General features: G+C 39.6%; 1 protein-coding gene across 1 annotated transcript; it reads left to right on the top strand.

Moving 5' to 3' along the window:
• The first annotated feature begins 3,694 nt into the window (after positions 1–3,694).
• Positions 3,695–5,996, top strand: LOC140923043 (uncharacterized). The gene is made up of 3 exons (XM_073373101.1): positions 3,695–3,814; positions 4,991–5,102; positions 5,341–5,996. The coding sequence occupies exons 1-3, from the start codon at positions 3,803–3,805 to the stop codon at positions 5,589–5,591; spliced, it is 375 nt and encodes a 124-aa protein (XP_073229202.1). The 5' UTR covers positions 3,695–3,802; the 3' UTR covers positions 5,592–5,996.
• The last annotated feature ends 12,635 nt before the right edge of the window (positions 5,997–18,631 follow it).

The raw sequence follows: 18,631 nt of genomic DNA, 5'->3' as shown, positions 1-18,631 counted from the left end.
TTCTTTGGGTTGAAATTCTGGATCAATTTAGGTTTTTAGGAAACTGCCTACCTACCTCTCCCCTAACTCAACGTTAACATTTGCGTCTCACTTGGGGCAAAATGTTGGGTTAGGGGAGGGGTAGGTGGGCAGTTTCCCAGAAATTTTATGTGATCCGAAATTCTTTTCAAAAACCAGTGCTGGTAAAACGCCACTACCATGATACTGCTCAGTGAACAAATGATTCCAGTCAGAGGACCGACACAGCTGAAGGGCCCCCTCATATCACCAAATCTAAAGCAAAAGCCGACATCGATCAACAAATTCACAAAAGATTTCAGAGATATCCTTGCTCACAAGGGAGACACCTCGCCCTTTTCCTGTTGCTCCACCCCGGAGGGGATACTCCTGGGAAATCTTGGTGGGCGTGTGCCGCACGGAACTCCAAATCCTGACCCTATTTCAGACCAAAAAATGTCATTTTTCACACCCGCTCTCAGACCTGGCCTCCAAAATCCATACCGTTTTCAGACCTCACTCACAAACTAGTGAGATTGACTTGTGGCAAGTCTTCTTAGATTGGAACGCCAACAAAAGAGATTTCTTAAAATCGAATTCAAATTCGTATATTTCTCTTTCTTTTTTATTCCTTTGGAATTGAAACGATAAATACATTCATGCACTCTGGTAATTTCCTGGAAAACCATACCCGATTCCAGACTAAAATGGGCACAATCTATACCCGTTTTCAGAACAAAACGGCGCAAAAACCCTAACCTTTGGGGCGGCACATACCTATATGGCTTAGGGCCTGTTTACATGGAGTGGGGGACCCCGGTCTAGTGGGGTTGGTTTCTTTTGTTTTCACGCTCTGAGGGACACAAAACAAAAGAAACCTACCCCACTAGACCGGGGTCCCCCACTCTATGTAAACAGGGTCTTATATAAGGAAGTATCCCCCCGGGGGCCCAACCTTGTTCCGAATCCCACTTGAACTCATACGAAGCAACAGGAGCCCATAACCCGTAGCGTTCAACTGCCATAAATTCGTGCAACGGCGTTTTCACAAGTGAGTTTATTTTTAGATAAGCTTTTCCCGCCAAAAATAACTGTTCCACGAGGTCAATTCCTGCACTTGATCGTCGTTTAGACTGTTACCCGACCTATCCAATCGAACAAAACCGAACAAAAAACCAATCGAACCCAATCGAACTCCAATCGTTCGATTGGGTTGGGCAATCGAACAAAATCGAACACCTATTTTGCTGTGAGTTCGATTTTCGAACCAATCGAACCAATATAATCGAACAAAATCGAACAAAATCGAACTAATCCAATGCAATTGTCTCTTGACACCTCAAACTGAGTAAAACACGTGGAATATAATCATTGTCAGCTTTTATTGAATAAACAGGAACTGAACATCATACTGCAAGAATGTCAATGTTCGAACAAAACCGTAAACAAATAAAAGGCAATTTCGATGACTGTTAAGGTACTGTGACTGTTAAAAGGAAATGCTTCTCAACAGAGAAAAATCGCACCATTTCAACAACAGCAACACAGGCAGTTGTGTTTAAAATTAGTATTATAATAAGCAGAAGGGACCTCGCTGCAACCATTACTCTCTCCAGGTTCTCCAGAGTGGCCAAGAGTAACGTGGAGACGAGGAGAGCAGTCGCCAGCGTAACAGCAATAATGTCGGTAGAAGATAATTTTGTCAACATAGATGCTAAAAATAACAAAACAATTAGTAAAACAATTTTTTTCTTAAGATCAAAATCAACGTAGTAGGCAAGAAACTTGTAACTGTAACTTGTAACTGTTCGCGAGTGTCCGGTAAGAATGCTGTTTGCCAGCTTGTGTCGAACGTTCGATTGGGTTCGATTACCAATCGTTCGGTAATCGAACGTTCGATTGTGTTCGATTGGCAAAATTTTATTGTGAATTCGATTATGTTCGATTGAGTTCAGCAATCGAACGATTGGTGTTCGATTGGGTTCGATTGCCGAACTGTTCGATTGGATAGGTCGGGACTGTTAGTAGCTCGCTTGGACCTTTTCACAGTCGGCTATTTCGTAGATGATTTCGATTTAATTCCCTTTGCGTGAATTATGCGTTGTCGTCGATGAAGTAGACGTCCTGGCTAGGTTTTGCAAATCTTCTTCTGAACTGCTAGTTTCTGTGTAAATGCTGAAATTGTCGTTTGAAGTACTGTCAGAAGACTCCTCTGAAGATTCCTCACCTGTGTCCCGCTATGTTTTTTTCAATGTGAAGGAGTTGTCCTTGTTACGTATTAAAAGTTTATCATTAATGACGCATGCTAGTGATTGGCTTTTCGAAAGCAATTTGCGGGAAAAGCTTATCTAAAAATAAACCTACTTGTGAAAACGCCGTTGCATAGGCGCAGTATGAAAGTTAGACGCTCCGGTTTATGGGCTCCTGGCAGCAACCGGTGACGCAGCGAGAAAAGCCAAGGACGCTCATTTAATACACAAAGGGAACAATAGGCCCATTTATACGAGGAAAAATAAGACGCGTCTTACATAAGACGCGTCTTACATAAGACGCGTCTTAAATAAGACGCGAACTTTCCGTATAAACGGCACATTTCGTCCAAAATAAGACGCGGCTTAGCTAAGACGCGTCTTATTAGATAAGACATGCTCGTATAAATGGTACAGTTCGCGTCTTATTTAAGACGCGTCTTATGTAAGACGCGTCTTATTTTTCCTCGTATAAATGGCCCTATATTGTCTCCCCTAGGAATAAATAGACGTAACAAAGCTCGTTGATATGCGATACTACGGTAACCTTGTCTCCTACACCAATAACAATCTATTGTTTTTATTTTCATATTTTCAAACTCTTATCTGTAACGAACCTTTAGTTTTATCTTCATTTTTCTTTTAGCCCCTGAAAAAGGTTTGTTTTCAAATTGGGCAAATTTGTTTAAATGATATATTTTCTGATTTATTCTTTAGTTTACTTCCCAATCACCTTACTTGCCCTAAGGATCAGTTTGTCGTTTTATATTTTCTACAAGTTATTATTGTACTGATCCAGATCTACAACTGGGAGTTCCGGCACCACTTAACGGTTCGTCGCTGTGGACTTTCCCGTATTTTATATTGAAGTATAGTAGACCTATGCCCACATTTGTCACCATTTAAAGTGTTGTTAGTGCCCATTAATAGAGACCCAAGGGTGGGGAAGTTGACATTTTAAAACCTGAAAATGTTACTTGTTTTGCAACATTGCTGTAAAACGAGTTGAATAGCGATGTTGCGCGTTTTACCATCCCACATCAAACCTGTCTTGCAACAAAATAGGTTGTTAACAGGTTTGAGCGTTAGTGGTAAAACGCGCAACATCGCTATTTAACTCGTTTTGTATCAATGTTGCAAAACAAGGTGCATGTTTTTTCGGTGCCCGTTTTTCCGTACCTTAAGGTAAATGAATATATCCACTAGCAGCTTTTATAAATCACAACCATGATCTTATGTTTGACTGTAAAAATCTGAGAGAATATGAAGAAAAACGCTGGAAAAATAATAATTCTAAAAATGCAAGTAATGGTTATATATAGGTCTTTTTCCGGGAAAAATAGGGTTTGGAAACTAGTAACACAAGAGGGCGCAAGGAGATGTGACAAGTATTCAGTGATTGGATAAGCGACTGACACGTGATTTTAATTTGCTCCCACACGGTTTGTTACTTCCGCTTTCATGTTTCTTCTTCGCCGCCGGTTGTAGAGGAAGCCTCATCAGATCAAACGCAGAGCAGGAAAGCTATAGGAGAGCTTCGTTTTCAACTAACCAAAATGTCACACAAGGTAAGGCTTTTTAAACAATATGATGAAATTTGTAAAATGACACGTAGACTAGTTTCGATTTCAACACTGAGTTTCATACACAGGGAGACGAGTGTTGCGATTGTTGGCAGCATAGACCAGAGTTTACGTGATAATTTTACGATGTTCCCGTATTTAATAAGACCGATTTTACTATCCAAGTTTAAAACTTCGGGAGAGATGAATCACGATTTATGTATTATTATGAGCAATTTTATGAAAGCCATTCCACAAAATGGAGACTTCGATTCTTTGGACACCCAAATGCAGGTTTCCGTGAATAATGGTCATGAATAGAATATAGTTTATTAAGGTAGGTACACACTTGGCGACAAGTTGCAGCAACATGTCGCGGCGACAGATCACTCCATATGAACAGGTCGGGCTAATAGTTGCAGCAACACGGTGAGGCGACACGTCGCAGCGACAAATCGCTTCGTGTGTACAGGAGAAGTTTTGTAAAAATCTTTGTCTCCGCAACAGAATTTTGTCGCTGCAACAAGTCGCAAAAAATCAAATCAGACTGAATTTGTGCGACTTGTTGCGGCGACAAAATTCTTTTCCAGCAACAAAGATTTTCACAAAAATCCTCCAGTACGCACGAAGCGATTTATCGCTGCTGATGTGTCACCGCGACGTGTTGGTGCAACTTGTCGCCTTAAAGTGTGTACCGACCACGCGTTTATCCTCTTTTTCAACACCTGATAAGAAATATAGGGAATGTACCGATACAATGCAGGGGCGGATCCAGGATTTTTTTAGGGGGGGGGGGGGGGTGCACTCGTCTCTTGCTCTACTTCAACACCAATAAACCACATAGTTTTTTTTTTGGCAGAATACCAGTTGTATTAGAAAACTGCAGGTCATCCCAGGGGGGGGGGGGGGGTGCGCGCCCCCTGCACCCTCCCCCTAGATCCGCCCCTGCAATGGAACGTATACTCAACAAACACAACTGACCCGGTCCCTAGAAAAACTGGAAAAGCTGTTTAACTTATCCATACTAAAGAAAAGCTAGCCGGACGGAGTGTTGTTTTATTCATAGGGTTGAACCCCAGACAAAACTTAGAACCGATCACTTTTCATAATATAGATGATGTTTTATTTGAGTTCTCGTAGTAAAAATTTACTGTTTGAAATTTCCACTTTTTTGCTGGTCAGATAACGCTTTATCATTACACCGATGCAACTGGCGCTGCTGGTGTCGAAAAGAGCAAAGTGATAAAGGGATCTACCTACGAAACACCCAAACAGAATAGACGACATGGCCTTGGTAAATCGTTAGTTTGTTGACTTTTATACCGTTAGGTCATGGTTGTAATCTCAGATTTTAAATGCTGAAAACTGGAACTGGTATTTTCCCCTACGGATATTCTGAATTTCCAACCGGTATAAACTGTGCTTTCAAAATGTCAATAATTATCCGGTGAAATGGTTGCTAGTTTTGCCACACGTGACCCTTCGCCTTGTCTGTTTCACAGCTTGACCAGTTTTTTTTTTTTTTTTTTCAGGAGTCTATTTTACTTCTATTGACCCAAGCAATGACCCAAAGAAAATACTCCTCAACAACTACGATGACGCAGGTCGAGTTGTAAACAGCAAAAGATTATGGGCCAAAATCGGTTGGGTAATCGAGATCAACATGAACGAGAAAGAAGTGGAAAAAGTATCTGGTGTTTCTAATCGCGACGTGTACTTGTACGAGGGTGATGTTCACCTTAATAATTATCAGTATAGTATCTACAAAAACCCAAACACTTAGTAAAGATAAGGATTGAGTCACTACCTTTTTTTTTTTTAAAGAAACCGTGTGAAACTTGGCCACGGGTGTAAACTACCTTAAAAAATTTTTTTTCTTCTAAATTAGGAATTTCATGTCAGCCTCGCACGTGACTTGTTGTGCTATCACTTTTCTGTTATTCATTTGAGGTAATTCCACATTAACAATGTCTTAACTGATGATTTTATGCAATTTTGTACTTTATCGTAGTTGTTTCCTGATATGAAGCACCTTCTTGGAAAAAGAAATACCATAAAACATCAGCTTCATTAAAATTAAGAAGCTTCGAAAAATCCCATCGGTAACTGCGCGTTTTCTTGTGTCCTCTTCCCAGTCTCCTCCTAGCAGAACAAAGAAGACCCGGTCCTTTATTTGCGGAGGGACGGGTAGTTCATAGTAAGACAGTACGTTGTTCGAACAAGTTTCATAATGGGTTTCTCTCAGTACGATTTCAATCAATAAAGTGGAGGGTGCTATAACTCAGACAAACGATACACGATACCAAGAAACTAGGAAACTTTGGCGTTTTTGGACATCTTGGTTCTTCACAGTAATTTTTACAACGGTCATAGGTGTTAACAAGCGAAAGAAGACTTGCAGTTTGCATGCATACAGCTGCTATAAGCCGATAGAGCGAGAACTGAAAGGTCACAGTCGAGAATTTTCCTAAGCAACCATATTGTGACGTTACAGTATTGTTTCGCTCGTCTACTGGCTTTTGGCTGCCTATACAGCCTTCAGGACCCTTCAGCACCTGAAGTCAAGTTTGCAATATTGGTCAGCCCCAAAGCAATAAAACGGAGGCCATGTTGGCGTCCCAAACCAGTCCTCTTTTCTCTTGTTTACGCTTTCTTCTGTTGTAATAATTTTGCCTAGCTACTGGCCACGTAACTAAAAACGCTCTATTAAGGTTCAAGTCGGTTGACACAAAATATTTTGCGCCCCCCAATCGGCTTCTGGCGTCCCATTAACAAGAATAACTAAAGAAAAAAGCACGCAGTTTTCCAACAAGCCCCATCATACTTTATTGTTAAGAAACACATAAACTAAAATGCGACCAAAAATACAATTACACCATAGCCGGACACGTAAACCCCGAAAACCAATTTAATTTGGAAAAATAGGGACCGTGTACCCCCGACCAGTGCTATGGTGACGCCTTTGGGGTTTTAAGGCCATCTACTGTATATAAACGCAAGAACAAAAAATTAAAGCTAAGGTAAGTTAATGAAAATTTTAGCTAGGCTGAGAGTTACAAGAAAACGAAAAGAAAAATATTCTGGGAGTAAATAGTCGGCGAGGCTGACTCTAGAAGAGCGCGATTTGATAATCTGTCACCGTTTAAAGTGTCAAAGAAGTGATATCAAAGCGCTTTCCCTCGCAATATAGTTGTTTAATTACGCTTGCTGGATCAATGTAAAGGGTGAAAGCTATTATTCGCTGTCTATCACTTACAGTAGATAGACGCTATTTAGTTTTTTTTTTTTTGCAGACAAATTCAGATCAGGCAAAACATTTTGCTCGGAGCCTCTGAAAATCTTCATGCATTAAAGGTTATTGCAGTTTATGTTAGATGTTAAGCTATAAAATCAGCGTTTGTGGCATTAATTAAGAAGAATTCAGAAGTTCCGAGTAACGCTCTTACCTTAGAAAAAGCCGAATTGATAATTTAACATTACACGAACTATACGCAAAAACGACGGTATTCTATTGTTTGTACAATAGCTTTCTTCCTTTACATAAATAAAGCTCTCATATTTTCTATATATTCCAAATTCATTTATCACGAAACTGATAATGAAAACAACAAAAAACGGCCTCTATTTATGGTCTTTTATCAGCTCTTTCACTCCAAACAGCGTCTTAATTTCACTTCATAAATATAGCCAGTTCACAAAGTTAAATATAGTATAAAAGCTTAGAAGATGAAACAATTGTCAAAGTGAAACCTTACAGAATTAGAATCCGATTTTTTCAATGATGTTTGAAAGCAAGCGCAAGCGTGGCTAAAAGCAGTCTGTTTAAACGTGGGTCTTGTATAAACATTCGTTATTGGCTTCTTGTCCTGCAGTGACGTAGGGTAGTAGCGAGGGTAGGGTACATCAACATCCATCCTCCGATATGATATATGAACACACCAAAAAGCACTCTTTTCCTCTAAGCTGTTGGGACGAAAACAGAAGACACCTTTATTACTTGATTTTTAAAGTAGGATCTCCAAAGTTTATTTTGCTCTGCAGAGTATTTTTGTCGTGCATTTCAGAACGTATAGCCTTAACTTTATCATACAGGAAAGTCAATCAATAGTAAACTCCATTTGATGGAGGTGTCTTAGTCTAGAACAGCGTTTTTTGTCCTTCTCTTGCAGTCCACAGCTTTAATAACTGAAGTAATCAGGAAAGCCTAAGACTGAGTTAAGTCAAAATTTTTAGTTTAACGCGGGACAAATTATCAAAGATAAGCTTTTCCTCACTCCTCCCGCTGTACGTTGTAGGTCTTTGCGTTTACCTTTTCGAAGGTGACTCGTCCCAGTCGCCTCTCTTATTAATTTCTCTAGCACATCATGGAACGGTCGCGAAAGACAGACTATTACAGCAGGCAGGGAAGGGATGTTTCACTCGTTTCCCTCGTTGGTATTTGATTGAGAGAGGAGAGACCACTGAGGAGCAGTCAGGTACTAAAGAAGAACAAAGATAATGGTTGTGATACTCACCAATTTTAACGTCGCCATGGCCATTTACTGAGTTTCGGAGTTTTTTCATCAGGGAACAAATTTTCTGAAGAACGTTATCATCATCATCATTTTCCGCATCATCGTCAGCGACGTCATCATCATCTGCATCATCATTGTTATCATCATTGCATCATCATCATCGTCGTCATCGTCAACGTCATCGTCAGCATTATCCTCAGCATCATCATCACTGCCAACATCATCGTCGTCGTCATCTTTGTCAGCATAATCGTCAACATCATGGTCAGCATCATTGTCATTATCATCATCGTCATAACATCATCATCATCATCAATGCAACAGGTGTCAGTCGTCTACGTCTAGCCTCTTCACAGGCTGCCCAGCTTGTCAAGGCTCACTGTTCCTATATCTCTCTCAAGAAAGCAAGACCACACGTTATACTGAACTTATTATCAAGCTAAGTTTTCCCTGATTTGTTCCTTCATTCAGCTTATCATTGAACTTGTTATCAAAGTTAAGTTTTCTCTTACTTGTTCCTACATTTGATTGAAGCATGTAATTAACTAATCAAGCCGAAACAAGCAAAGACAAAAAGGACTGGCGTTTCCAGATAATCCAAATGGTCAGGCCGTCCCTATAATTTATAGTTGGAAATCGACTCGGTTGAAAATTTAATAGAACAGTTTGAAACTTATTAATAGAGACAAAACTTAAAAATAATGACTTATGCACAAAAGAATAACGACAAAGAAGGTAAAAAAATCTGAAGAATGTGACAAAAAGGAACTTAAAAATGATAATAATAATAATATTAATAATAATAATAATAGTTGATAATAGTAATAGTAATGATTATAATGACGGTAAAAGAAAAGGAAAAGCATTAAAAGTGTATCTAAAAAGACTTTAAAATTAAAAAGATACTTCTGTTGATTTTTGAAACGTGACTGCCTTAGAATCCTTGCAGTTTCGTTTTCAAAAATCGATGAAGTCTCTTTTAATGCAATTATTTCCTTTTCTCTTATTATTATCATTATCGTAATCATTACTATTGGTTTTCTTATTCTTGTATTATTTATTTGACTTTATTTTCAATTTATTATTTATGATAGCTTATTAAGTATTTTACTATGTTTATATTTATTTTCTTTCCTTTTATATTTATTTCTTATTTTAAGTTAATTTTTGTTCCATTTTTCTTGATTTATTTCCTTCTTCGCCATTTTTTTCTTTTGTGCTTCAAATGAGACCATCGTGTGCTTCATCTGCATGTCATTATTTTCAGTTTTATCCCTACTGGCCTTTTGAAAACCCTCGGAGAAGAACGCCAAGACCATCCGAACTGCCGGGAAAACTCAATTCACTTTGTCTTTGCTGTTGTATTGTAATTATAGGTCTTGAGCTGGACAAATTTATACTCTATTTCTCTCCACCCTCCCTTACTTATCATTTAACAGGCCACCCTACCCCGAGCTCGGCCATCCTCGTCGCCAAAATATTGTAACACAAAGCAATAAACCAAAGCATTTAGCAGAACACAACTCTATTCCCCATGGCGGGCGAACACGTCTCTCCGACCTGCGCACTTCACTCCAGGTACACAATGCGTATATACGATACCTCATAAGAGTCTGTGATACACATTTCTTCTAGTTAAGTTTCAGTGCACGTTTCACCTGCTGAAGAATCGAAGATCAGATTCATCGTCATCATCACCGTCTTCGTTTGCCACTGCGTGACAGCACTTCTTCATCGCTATCGCCATCATCAAGATAATTAATCATCATGATCAATGCAACAGGTGAAAGTCCAGCCCTCTACTCATGTCGTTGCCTCACCAGATAGTTCCTACATTTTTCTACAAAAAGGAAAGACGAATACAAGGAAATTCAGTAAAAGTTTTAACAAAACAAAGGCGGAGCTACCTACTGGACCGGTACGTAGTTCTAAAACTTCGACAAACATGCGCTTTTTTTGTTAACAGTTTTCTTCCTGCTCACATTTTTAATGTATTCGTAATTTCGTTTCAGTACTTACCTTTGGCCTGCCAGGCGGGTTCGTTCATATCACCATGTATCAGCAGTAACGAAACTTCTGAGGCTTCCGTGGTGTACTGCTCGCTGTCATCAGGAACTGGGCTGGTTAAGTGGCTTTTAATTAGTGACTGTGTGTTGGAGACAACTTCTGGAATTACACAGACCTGAATGAAAAGCTTCTAAAAACAGATTATCAAAGCTAACGGTGCACCATGACAGTTGAACATAAACCTCAAATTATACAATTTCCTCCAGACGCCTTCGCCCAAGGGACGAGGTGGAGACGTCCTGGCGTTTGAATACCAGTACTATTTCATATCGATTTGCTTACTAATGAAGCAATGTTCACGGGTTGGAATCCCACTGGAACAGAGGCCAGTTTACTTACAGATGTATGACTTTTGGTGCAGCAGGAGCACAATTGACTTTAAAACTCTTTCGTTCAACGTAACAACGCAATGTAGAGCAGAATGTTTATCCTTTTGAAGGTGAAGACTTTCCTATAATATTCTGGTACTTACAGGTTACAGGTTGCTGATAAGAGTTCGGAACTGCCGTAACACGGTTAGACTTCTCTGACCTAAATGAAATGCTTCTTCAAAATTAGAGTAAATAATATCAAAACACTGTCTTTTTAGGGCGGTTGGTAACCAATTACAAACTCCATTTCCTCTAAAAAGCCTTCAAATTGACTGCTGATAACACTCAATCATTTTCTATCTGTCAGCTATCATAAAACAGATTCAAGACAGTGCCGGGTTCATTTGAAATCAACGTCTTGGAAACTGCGCTCTTTGGTAGACTAGGAGTACCAGTAACTAAACAAAGATCGTGGGTTTGAATCCCACTAAAGCCTGTATGAATAAAGCTTAGTGTTATCCAAGGAACAGTGCATGTATCAGCAAAATCAGATTTAGTGTACTTCACGGCCCGTTTCCTTCGTCCTTACCTCTCAGGAGCTGGCAAACATTTAGTTAACGCACTAGATCTGAAACACAAAAAGATCATCCAACAGTTAAAGTAACTAAAAGAAGAAACAAATATCTGCGTTACCTTTAGAACTTGGAGTCGTTTTCTCAGCCGTAATCAGTGTCTTCATGCGTTTCTTCAGGAACGCAGCCAGAAGTACTTCCAAAACGAGCTTCTTGAGAGCATACGTCAAACAACCACTTTGACGTGCTCGGTCTTGAGAGGGCGCGCCCAAAAAGACGTCTTCGTTGCGGCGATCATGTGTTCGAGGGAAAAAAAGGTGTTAAAAAGATGGCGTCTGATGTTCCTGAAATAAAGCTTGTTAAATTACTAAGATTATAATAGCTTTAAAGAAAAAATACGCTGTTAAAGAGGTTTTGTCTTGATCAATCTTTATTGTTTATTATGCGGAAAAGTAACTCTGTTACAACAAATAAAACTTATTTAGATTAAGTAAAAGGAAAAAAACAAGCTGATGAGTTTTTTCTTTTGTTTGGTAAACTTTATTTTTCATCAGCTTTCAATTACAGTAACCCTAACATAAAAGTTTCTGTTATGCATTCAACACTTCACTTTCGACTTCCAAGTTGTAAGCGCCATGCGTTTCTTCAAGAACGCATCCAGAACTGAAGTGGTACAAGGGTGGAAAAACAAAAGCCATGTACAATCTTGGGAGGGCGCGCCCCCAAGAAAGGATCCATTAACGGTCAAGAAAAAAAGTAGAGGTCGAGTCAAAAAACGGAAAAATATATGATGTTCGACGTACTAGTACCTGAAATGAAGAACTGGTTATTTGTGTGTTTACAGTAGAACACACTGATACGACACTTAACGTCAATGCGCGCGGTGGTGTTAAAAGACATCAGACTGAAAACTCAGCGTTTTTTTGTTTGTTTTATTTTTATCAAGGCCATTACAACAAGTATTTTTCTAAGATACCTGCAAATCAAATCGTCATTAGTACTTATAGTAATTACTTTAAAACTAAACCTTAGCTTTAAACTAAATCTTAAACTAAAAGAAAAAATCACACAGACAACGCATTAGGTTAGGTATTTTTATTGAATTGAGTTAGCCGTTTACAGAAATTCAGTGAAATATAGATGGGGTGCGCTCCTAATAGAATTTGGCGTCCGGGTTCACTAGACCGAGGAGTGTGACATGTGTCCATAAACCTTGACACCTCGAATGAAACACACCAGGGTCCCCCGGACGGTACGCAGGGATATTTGGCGGCTTGCTATCGAAACGTCGTCGATACTAAGCCTTCACATTTTTCGAAGTCAAATCCGAAATCAGATCGCAAGTCGAATCGAAGACCGGAAAAAAGCCAAATGGACCGAACGGAAAATCTAATAGCCTAACAAAGAAAAAAAAATCCACATACCTCGTGCTTCACTGAATTATTACTTGGGCTGATTGATGTGGTGCAAGGTTTGCATTACCTTCGAACTTTTATAGAAGAATAACCGTTGCCGCGAAATTCAATTTGCCGTACGCTATTACAGACCAAACGGGTCTGCTTTGTGCAAACTATGTACCAACATCAATCAGCCCTACCTTATATGGGCTGCTGTACTCTGTCGTCATGTTCCTCCAACAAAGGACCAAGGATACTGGGACCAACAAGCCAAAAGACCAAGACGTAGATAGGTATAGTTCATGAAGTTGTTGTTGTTGTTGTTGTAAGTTGTTTTTGTCGTTGATGATGATCAATTGGAGTTGCTCCAAAGATGAAGTCCGGCCGGCAACTTAAAATTAAAATTATTTAATATATTTGCTGTCTCAACTAACATTGTACTATGCGACAAGAACAACAATTGTTGAATATGGGATCCGAGATACGATGAAATTTAACTTCTGCGCGCAGCAGTTTTAGAATTGCCTTTCCCATTTTCAAATTTCCAGAAAAACTTGTTTGATTCGTTTCAAAATTTTTCAAATTCGTTTCCACGAGGAAGGAGAGAGGAAATATAGGATCTTAATTATGGAGATCTCAACGTTAATCAAGACAGCTCTTAAAATATATTACTCTATACTGTCTCCTCTGGCTTAACCTTGCCTTCCTAATGATGAAGTTGTTTACACTAAGATGTCATCGGCTTCTATTTCCATAAAAGCAGAATGACGTCTTAGTGTAAATGATCAACATCACCCATTGGCATCGTCATCATCGTTATTGTCCGGTTTGGTCCAACGTGATTCTTCTTCTCCGTTCATGGCTACAAAGGAAGGTACCTGACCTACTTAATTAATTGGACTAGTGGACTATATATCTTTCCAACACTCTCGAAGTTCTTTGTTCTTCTTTCTTCGGCCGGCCTCTCCTTCTTGATACTACATTTGACCCACAATACAATATGAAACAATGTAATAAAATAAATTTTATTCATATTTCCAACATTTTGTTACAAGAATCAGAAAAAAAGTTGAAGAAACAATGTGCTGCATAGGATTTGGTCCCAGCCGTGACGTACGTCAGGAGCTGTTGGAGGTAGAACAAGCTGACAACGTCTGGAGTACCATAAAAACCAATAGCCACGAACGGTCGACGTGAAGACTACGTACGCCTACCATTTGTAGACGATCTGTGCCTGCACAGTGCAATGCAGGACTTCCTAAGAAGAAAACCCTCCAGCCAGGCAAAATTAACAGAAAGACAAATCAGATCGTCTTAGTGTCGACAATGCCAAGCCAAAGTATCCTCTCCTGCTACTTATGCTGGTCGGGAAATACTATCTATAACCAGCGAGGTTTTCACGTGAATGCAATTCAGGGGCACACATAGTAAGGTATGGTGGGCCTTCACATGTGTGTCCCCGAAATTTTCGGCCTAGTTCGATAGCATTCTCACGATTACTTCGCAGGCTAATAAACTTAAAGTTAGCTTGTCGTGTTCTTCGTGTTCCTCCAACGATGAAACTGCGTCGTAGATTGGTCTCGAAGACTTTCTACGCTTACGATTTGTAAACGGTCTAGCCTGTGGTGTGTGGATTGTCCCATGTTGCCCTTGTAACCTGCAACAAGGTGTTATCTCTCCGCGAGAAGAAACGCCTGGTCGCAGATTACCTCTGGTTGTACGACTAAACCTGTTAACTGATCTACCATCACAAGTTCGAGGTCTGAAATTGCGCATCAAGAAATTTCATTTCACATTTGTACTGTTTAATATCAAAATTAAAGCCAAATTGGTAGGAGCAGACCCGAATTTGCGAGGCTATTCTAACTATCTACCTGTAACCAGAGAGACCACTAAGCTTGTAAGCAGTGACCAAATGAGGTCCTCTCACTGTAGCTGAATGATCTGAAGTCTCTAGTTTACTAAGTTATGTCCTAGAATAATCACAGTCTGGTTGAACCTTGCGAATGAAAGCTTCACTTGAGCAGCGCATAGGCTATCAAGTGAAGTGTGATAGATCAATTCAAAATGGCGCAACTAAGCGGGAGATCGTAGTGAAGACGACGACGACGACGAGAAAAGCAGCAGTGGTGACGTCCATCTGAAAAGGCGCAAAAAATGCAGCCGAACCGTTTCCTTGAATCGAAGACCGAATCGAAAAAGCCGAACCTATTCTTAAAAGCCGAACGTACTGCTGACCGAACACCTGCAAAGGAACCCATCTAATGAAAAAGGGAAGGGGAGGCCCTTACCAGCCCAGGGAAGCCCACTAGCTACATTAACTAAAGTTAGATTAAGCCGAAAAAAAGTCCGGAAACTTCAGGCCGAAAGTGTGTGGAAAGTATGCTTTGCAAGGTTCATCCAGAGCTCTATATACCCCCCTTGTCCCAACCCATAAAGAATGCACCTGACCTGTACCATTTCAAGGGGTTGGGTATCCTGTTCTGTTTGGAGGATGGTGGTCTGTGGTCGGGCGGGTTGATCTGATCTGGTGGTCTGGTTTGACGGTGGTGGTCTGTTCTGATGGTCTGATTTGATCGTCGGGTCTGACGATGTTCTGTTGTGTATGAGGCTGGTGTAGCTTGATCTCTGATCTGATTGTCTGGTGCGGTGGTCTGATGGACTGGTATCATGGTCTAATCTTGAGGTCTGCCTGAGGAAAATGGTCTGGTCTGACGGCTGAAAATTGAAAAGATAACAAACTGAGTTTATAGTAGTGAAATGGCTCAATTAAACATCAGAGAGCAACGTAAACAGAAACAGCAGAAAAAAAAGGAAATACTTTTATTTTTGAAATTCAGTTGCAACTTTGAAAACCCGGAGAGTTTAAACTGAAAAAGGTTTGCAAAAACCCAACCAAAGATTTTCAGGGCTATAGTGACGTTAACTGCGACTCTTTTAATTCCGATGTCAAACATCTTGGTAACACGCACAGACTCTAGCTGTCGTAATCTATTTACGTAAGAGATCCTGCGAAAGGTCGCAGGTGATGTAGTTATATCACATGAGGTTGTGGCTCTGATGACGATCTTTGCCAAACTGTTCTATTTCTTGAGTACCATTAATTTGCAATATTCAACATCATAGTAACTGTAAAGGCTGTATGGCAATCTATTCACGCGAGAGGTCACGAGTTATGTAGTTATATCAAGTGAACGTGTCTCTGGTGACGATCTTTTTGCGAATCTTTTCCATTCATAATAAGTATCGAAAATTGCAATGTACAACATCATAGTAACCATACAGGCTCTGTCGCAATCTATTTACGCGAGATTTCGCGCGAGAGAACGTGCCAGAGGTCGCGCGTGACGCTGTTACATCAAATGAGTGCGAATCAACGTGTCATTTCAATAAATTTCAGATATTACAACCTGTTTAATGGAAGCAAATATCGAGCAGTTTACAAAAAAATTGTTCGAAATCGCCCTATTAAAACTTTGACAACTACGGCCTCTTACATCTCCAGTCTTCAACACTTCAGTTCAAGTTTATGGTACTTTTTCTTTATTCTATTAAATATAAACTGCTTTTTGAATAAACAGAAATTCACGAAAAAAGTCTTTTACTATTAGCTTCGAGGCTTTTGGTAATAGGTTTGAACATCTTTATTGAAAGGTGCAGTGGCCTCATTTTGTAATATTAACTCCGTCAAAATTTCGCTGTTGTACACCGAGTAAAAAATGAATCAAATTTGTCGTTTCTGCAAATTCCTTTCTTAGTAACCAATATAATTTTGGAACGAAAGAAAGAGGTAATTTGCAGGGTCCCTTTATCTGGACATTGAGGTCCCCACTAAGTTCTCTGTGTTCTTTAGTAATAGCCACGTGTACGACATTGTACTACGAAGGACTTTCAAAATCATGGACAAATTTTGCTTGAGCATTTGCTTACATTTCTACCTGCTATTTCTCCTCCGAGAACAAATAAATTAACTTAAAAACAAGAGCATTCGACAACGAACTAACTTAATTTGAAGTTGGACTTGACGGAATACAAATGTGAACCGAATTGGCGATAACTTTAACAAGTAATTTACCTCAGGCGCTGGTTTTAACATCCCAGAATGTTTCCACAGTTAGCTTTCTTGTAGTGAAGCTGAGAAAGACGGATTGTCGGTTTATGTGAAAGCGTCTTGTTTCTCTTTCGTGAGCAACTTTCGTCAGCTTTCTTGACCGAAGCTATCAATTTTTGAATGTGGCGCGGAGCAACGTTCTGATTTGAATAATAATTTCTGATTGGATTTTCGTTTTGCACGTGCCTATGTAGCAAGAACAAGGGTTGTTTACCACGTACACTTCGGGGCATTTGGGACTTATTAGGTTAATTAACATTTCAAATAAATTCCTTGAAAATGTCTTGGGCAAGTGAAGCATTTGTAAGGCGGAAAAACCGGTTATAAAATTTGCCGAGAAAGGAAAAGTAAAGGAAAAACTGGCAAAGTCGTGAAATCTTGCTCCCGTAAGACGAAAAACGTTTGCTTTACCCAAAAAAATTGTAATCCTGATTTCTCTTTTTCAGGATTATGCCCTTTTATTAATAAATGCAGCTCAACGATAAAACTGTACTCAGGATTTTAAATTTTTATTATCAATACGGGAAATCTCTCAAGTGAACGCATTGATTCAACAAACACAACTATTAGCTTATTAAACAGTCTTTTCATTCCGTTCAAAACACGTTTTGTTTTTTAACAGACAAGGCCTTCCCTTCTTGCCTGTGGGCTTTTTTTTTTTTTTTTTTCCAAAATTCCACATTTAATCTTGGTCCAGGAGTGATAGCCTGCACAACGGGCGTTATATATATTTTTTTCGCTTTTGTCAGGCGAGCGAAGGCAAGCGCGAAGCGAGCGAGGAGCCTCTTCCCCCGTCGCGCGTGTCTTGGGCCCCTCGTCCGCTTGGCGCTTGCCTTCGTCCCCCCCCCCTTAAAAAAGCAAAAAATTACACCTGTTATGCAGGCTACGGGGGCAAAAGCGATTACGTCGATTTTGGTGGTATCAAGAGACCTAGGAATTGATTGGTGGACGTTTGGGCATCGCATTGCTGCCAAGGGTTTGAGACATTGAAGGCTTCTCGAGGACGACAAATTCTCTTTGGATACCTACCTTACGTAAAGCACAATCCCCACTTAGGGGAGGGGTACGTAGATTGGCAGATAAGATTGTGTCCCCATAGCTGATTATAGGCCGAGAAATCGTTCCTCAAGATCTTTTCAATCTTCCACTATAATCATGACCCCTTTTGATGATTTTTTTCCAGAAAATTGGATCGATAAAAACTCACATTTGATGAATTTAAAACTAGCCATAAAATTTTAATGTTTTTTGCATTTTCTTCATGAATTACTGAAAAGATCTTTTTGGAAACTTTATTGGTTATAACAGGTCTACACTTCGCTGCACCAGGGATTATGCGTGGGTGTTTTTAACAATTATTAAATGAGGCTGAGCCTTCAGCCTCTGTGGATAGCAACCTCCTCGATCTGCATAATTCCTCACATCTTACGAGAGCCAAATTCCATGACTGTTTTATTATTCATTTCAAATATTTGTAAGTTCTCCTCGTAGACTTTCTTCTAATCTTGGTCTTTTCACGATATAAACAGATGCTTTTTCTTGCAGATAATCCTCAAAAAGTAGATATTATCCATCGAACAATATGTTTTGCGTATCTTTTTACATTTATTCCGTTTATTTTCAGTCAGAAATTCAGCGATTTCGTCTTGGGATATACCCATACAGCCTCGTTTTCAATCAAATATACCATTGCGTCGATGGTGTATTGCTCGCCTCTGCCAAATTTAGTCAGCGCTAGTCGATTACGAAAAATAAGCCGGGGAATTGGAGCCAGTCAGAAAATACGAAATATTGTGGTGAATAACAATCTAGATTATAAGGGAAGTATAAGACGAGATTTAACAATGCAAT

This window comes from Porites lutea, chromosome 13, assembly GCF_958299795.1.
Source record: "Porites lutea chromosome 13, jaPorLute2.1, whole genome shotgun sequence".
In the NCBI taxonomy this organism is placed as follows: Eukaryota; Metazoa; Cnidaria; class Anthozoa; order Scleractinia; family Poritidae; genus Porites; species Porites lutea.
The sequence above is the reverse complement of the archived record's forward strand: the minus strand, read 5'-3'. Positions and strand labels throughout refer to the sequence as shown.